The sequence below is a fragment of the Eimeria tenella genome, genomic scaffold (genome assembly GCF_000499545.2).
Source record: "Eimeria tenella Houghton genomic scaffold, Eth_scaff3, whole genome shotgun sequence".
Lineage (NCBI taxonomy): Eukaryota > Apicomplexa > Conoidasida > Eucoccidiorida > Eimeriidae > Eimeria > Eimeria tenella.
In genome coordinates, this window is record NW_013542870.1 from 644649 (window position 1) to 649322 (window position 4674).

General features: G+C 47.1%; 1 protein-coding gene across 1 annotated transcript; it reads left to right on the plus strand.

The window, feature by feature from the left end:
* Positions 1-1645: 1645 nt before the first annotated feature.
* Positions 1646-2812, plus strand: ETH_00019720 (zinc finger (C2H2 type) protein, putative; the record flags this gene model as incomplete). Its single annotated transcript, XM_013375804.1, has 2 exons — positions 1646-2206; positions 2390-2812. 2 exons carry the CDS (start codon positions 1646-1648, stop codon positions 2810-2812), a joined length of 984 nt encoding a protein of 327 aa, XP_013231258.1.
* Positions 2813-4674: the final 1862 nt, after the last annotated feature.

Genomic DNA, 4674 nt, shown 5'->3' on the forward strand with positions numbered 1-4674 from the left:
TAGGGTTTAGGGTTTAGTCTTTGGGCGAAGCCTAAGGCCTAAGCAACAAACCCTAAACCCCAAACCCTAAACCCTAAACCCTAAACCCTAGAAAATAGCGCCTGCCTAGAATCACATTTGGGCCTTCAGAGCCCTCAGCAGCAAAATGAGTTAAAAGTTAAACCCCAAAAAAAGAAAAGAAAAATAAAAACCCCACAGATTAAGTTAGACGCAGGCAAACAAAGCAAAGAAGCAGCAGCAGCCGCAGCAGCTGCTACTGCTGCTGCAGCGGCGGTAGCAGCAGCAGCAGCTGCTGCTTTTCTTTTCTTTGTTACGTATGTTTCTCATAAGACCAACTAAAGTAAAACAAAGACAATGCAGAACGCCAAAATAAGTTCAAGCAGCAGCGCAGCTACTCCACTAGCAGCAACAGCAGCAGCAGCAGCAGCAGGAATAACTCCGCAGCAGCAACAGCAGCAGAATCAGCACCAGGAGCAGCACTGGCAGCACCAGCAACATAAGCAGCAGCAGAAGCAGTAACAGCAAGCGCAGCAGCAACCGTAGCAGCAACAGAAGCAGCTGCAGCAGCAACAGCAGGAGCAGCAACAACGGCAGCAGCAGCAGGAGCAGCAACAACAGCAGTAGCAGCAGCAGTAGCAGCAAAAGAGGAATCGCGTTGACTTTGTCCTCCGTTCTGCTTTCAATGAAATGGAATTCCTAATTCTTTATTTTACTTAATGTTATTACTATTATTATCATTCTTATTATTATTATTATTAGCAGTATTACTATTATTATCATTATTATTATTATCGCTGATTATTATTATTATTGGTATTATTACTTTTATTCTTATTGTTATTATTATTGTCATTATTATTACCATAATTACCGTTTATTATTTGCCATAATTGTAACAATTAAAACTGCCATTGCTGGTGCCACACTTATCGCAGATAATATAATTTTTATTATTATTTATTATTTAAATTAATTTTTGTTATTTTTTGAATTAATTGAATTTTATTTTTCGAATGGAAATGCGATATACTGCTGCAGCTGAAGTCACTGGCCCCCGCGAGCTCTTGGCATTCAGCAGCTGGACAAAAACGATTAAATGGACAAATAAATGAACAAATGAACGAGAAATAAATGAATAAATAAGAAATAACATGAAATTCAGTTTTATTTTTTCGTTTGTTTGCAAAAACTGTCCAGACACTTGCAAATTCAACTTCTCCGGTGTCACTGCTGCTGCTGGGGCCCCACAGAAGATTGCGCAGTAGAAGGCTGATCTTCCGTTGAATCGGAACTAAAAGTTGAATTCTTTTCTTTTTTTGAATTTAATTTGAAATTTAATTCAAATTGACTCCAAAAAGGGAAAAACTTGCGGCATTTTCCGCTGCGGCGGCGTCTGCTGCTGCTGGCCGTCGAGCCTCTGCTGCGCCTCGCCATTTTCCCTTTATTTCACCTCAGATTCAAACTTGAGTTGTTCAACTTTGTTCAACTTACTTAATTTCATTTAGTTGACGCTTTCGGGAACTTTTGAATTTCTGAAAGAGCCCAAAGAGCCCCCGAAGATTCCGCAGACAGCTGGGGCCTTCGGGTGTACGTACACCGCAGCGCATACCCAGGGCCTCCAGCAGCTCCACAGAGATCTCCAGAAATGTTAAAGCGCGCAGTTTTTGGCCTTTTGGGTCCTGCAGCTTCTGGGAGGAAAGAAGAAGAGGCCAATGAAGACAAGAATGGAAAAAAAACTAAGAGAAAACTCCCCGCCAGGCGCAGCGGGGGGCCCCCGCTGCACCCCGAGGGCCCCTCCGACACCTGCAGCAGCAGCAGCAGCAGCGGCAGCAGCAGCAGCAGCGAGGACGAAGGCAGCAGCAACTTGAGCCCCCGGGTCAGAAGGGCTTTGATTCGAAGAGCTGCTGCTCTTTATGCTGAAGACCCCCGGGGCTTTTTAATGGCAATGCAGAAGCACGAAAAGGGCGAAGTGCATGCAGAAGAAGCTGTTGATTTGCTGCAGCCAAGCAGCAGCAGCAGCAGCAGCAGCGATGAGGAGGGGCCGGGGGGGGCTGCAGCAGCAACAGGAGCAGCAAATGGAAGCTCGGAAGCAGCAGAATCTGATGAAAATGATATTCTATTCACAAGAGGAAAGTTTCATTGCAAACTTTGTCCTCGAAAGATTTTCATCTTCGAAGCTGACCTGGAGAAGCACCTGCAGTCCAAGGTGTACATACACCCCAGCGCCGCGCTTCGCCGCTTCTTTTCTCCGCCCCTTTCCACTTCTTTTCTTCTTTGAATCGTCTTTGTTTTCCAAACTTCTTTGCTTCTTTCCGGAACTTCTTTTGCTTCTTTCCTTCCGAATAAAACCTTTTAACTCCTCCAAATGTCCCTTGCGGTGTATGTGCAGATACACCAGAAAAGAGAACTCAAATGGATGAAAAACCAACAAGACAAACACCCACAAACTTTGGGGGCCCCTGGGGCCCCTGGGGCCCTGGGGGCCCCGGGGGCCCCTGGGGGCCCCCCTGAAGAGGATTCGGGGGGCCCCCCTGAAGAAGCCCCCAGGGGTCCCCCCAAGGGGGCCCCCAAGGGGGCCTCCAAAGAGTCCCACAAGGGGGCCCGCAAGGGGGGCCCCAAAGGGGCCCGCAAGGGGGCCCCCCAAGGGGCCCCTGAAGGGGAAGAGGGCCCCTCAGGGGCCCCTGAAGGGGCCCCTGAGAGAAATGGAATTAAATCTGGAAAGGGGGAGAAAAAAGGAATTGAAGGAAATGAAGATCAGAAAGAAATAAAAAAGAAAATGCAAAAAGGAAAGAGAAGTGAAAGACGCAAGTGAGGCTGAGTTGATTGCAAATTAAATACAAATTTAAATTTAAATTAGAATTTAAATTTAATTTTTATTTTTAATTTTGTTTTATTGTTCTATTTATTATTCTGCTTTCTCGAAGAATGCGTTGTGTTCTGCTTTCCTGGGTTGTACGTACACCTGAGCCGCGCAGTGTCTAGAGAGCCGCTGCTGCTGGAGTTGCTTTTTATTTAATTTTTTAGTTTTTGTTTTTTGTCTTTTAGAATTTGAAATGAATAAAACAGAAAACAAGTAGAGGGGACAAATGATACATACAAAGGGCCGCGACAGTTGAATTGCAGAAAGCTGAATTTTGCTGCTGCTGCTGCTGCTTCGCTGCTGCTGCTGCCCTGCTGATGCTGCTGCACTGCAACAGAGCTGCGGACAGTTTGACGCCCGAGGAGATTCAAAGAAGGAAAGAAAAGTTTCAGCGGAAGAAGCAGAGGAGGCTGGAGAGGCAAGGGTCTTCAAAAACAGTGTTTTAGAGTTTTTTAATGATTTGAAAACAAATAAAATGGCATTTTATTTCATTTAAACACTTTTAGTCTTTTTGCTTCTCGCTTACTGGAGGGGAGGTAAAGCAGCTGCTGCAGCAGCCCAGTTCAAGTTCAATGCCGGCTGCTGCGCCTTCAAGAGGGCGAGACGCGGTAGAAAGCTGATTTAATTTTGAATTTTCCCCTCAGAAATGTCAAAAACAAAAGCTAAATACCTTTTTTATCTTTTGTTTTCTGAATGGCCGGAATTTGAATCCAAAACTACCGAGGCTGCCGCAGGCGCCTCAGCAGGCGGCGGCAGCGACTGCCGTTTCCTGAAACCGCTCTCGAGGAGATCTACAGAAAAGAATAAAAATTTATCGTCCGCAGTTTATTAATTCAAAATAATTATATTTGAACAACTTAATGATGAATTTAAAAGGCGGAAGCCGCGAGTCACCTGTGCGGTTCGGCTCGAAAAGGTGTGCTCGGGTTTTCGTGCAGCCCCTGCAGATCTAGTGAAGCAGGGAGAAATAACTCTTCTTAATCTGTCTTTTTGCAATATTTTGAATTTATTTGACTCATTTAACTCGCGTCGATGCAACGTTTTGCACATTTCACGCAGCTTTCTCTGATGCGGCTCGACGCCTGCAGCTTTCGGCGGCGCCAGGTGTCTGTACACGCTGTACACCCGAAGTTGAACTTGCAACTTCGAACGATCTTTGGTCATTTAGTTATTTTCCTTTCTTATTCCCCCAAACTCTGCTAGTATTCCCTTTGCCATTAGTTTTTCTGCTGCTTTTGCGGCATTTTCCGAGTGAACTTTAGTTGAATTCCAGAGTCGCTAGTTCCACTCTCTTGAGGCCGGTCCGCCTCCATGTTGATTTCCCGCTGATTCCGCCCCTCTGAGCGGCGATCTTCCCCTCTCTACTGCTGCTTTCCTTTTCTTTTACTTCAAGAACTTTATAATCCAGACTTTCCCGCCGACTCATGGGGAAAACGCCGCCCCTTCTCCCCCCCAAAACCCCCAATGCAAGTTGAACAGCGCGAGGCAGGCGCGGCTGCCTCGCGCGAGAGAGCGCCCAGCCCTGAACCTCCCGCTGCTGCTGCTGCTGCTGCTACTGCTGCTGCTGGAGGTCCGCAAGAAAATGGGGACTCCGAGGCGCCGTGGCCTTCGTTTGCCTCCGCCTCATCTCGCAGGGGAAGGCCAAAAGGCGAAAACTTTGCAATTCAAATAACAGAAGATGCTTCAGACTTTTCTCCTCTGCTGAATCCCAGCGGCGTGCTGGAGCCCCCGCTTGCTGCCCCTGCAGCGCCGCTGCACTCGCCCCCCACCGCAGCAGCCGCAGCAGCAGCAGCAGCAGCAGCAGCAGCAGCAGC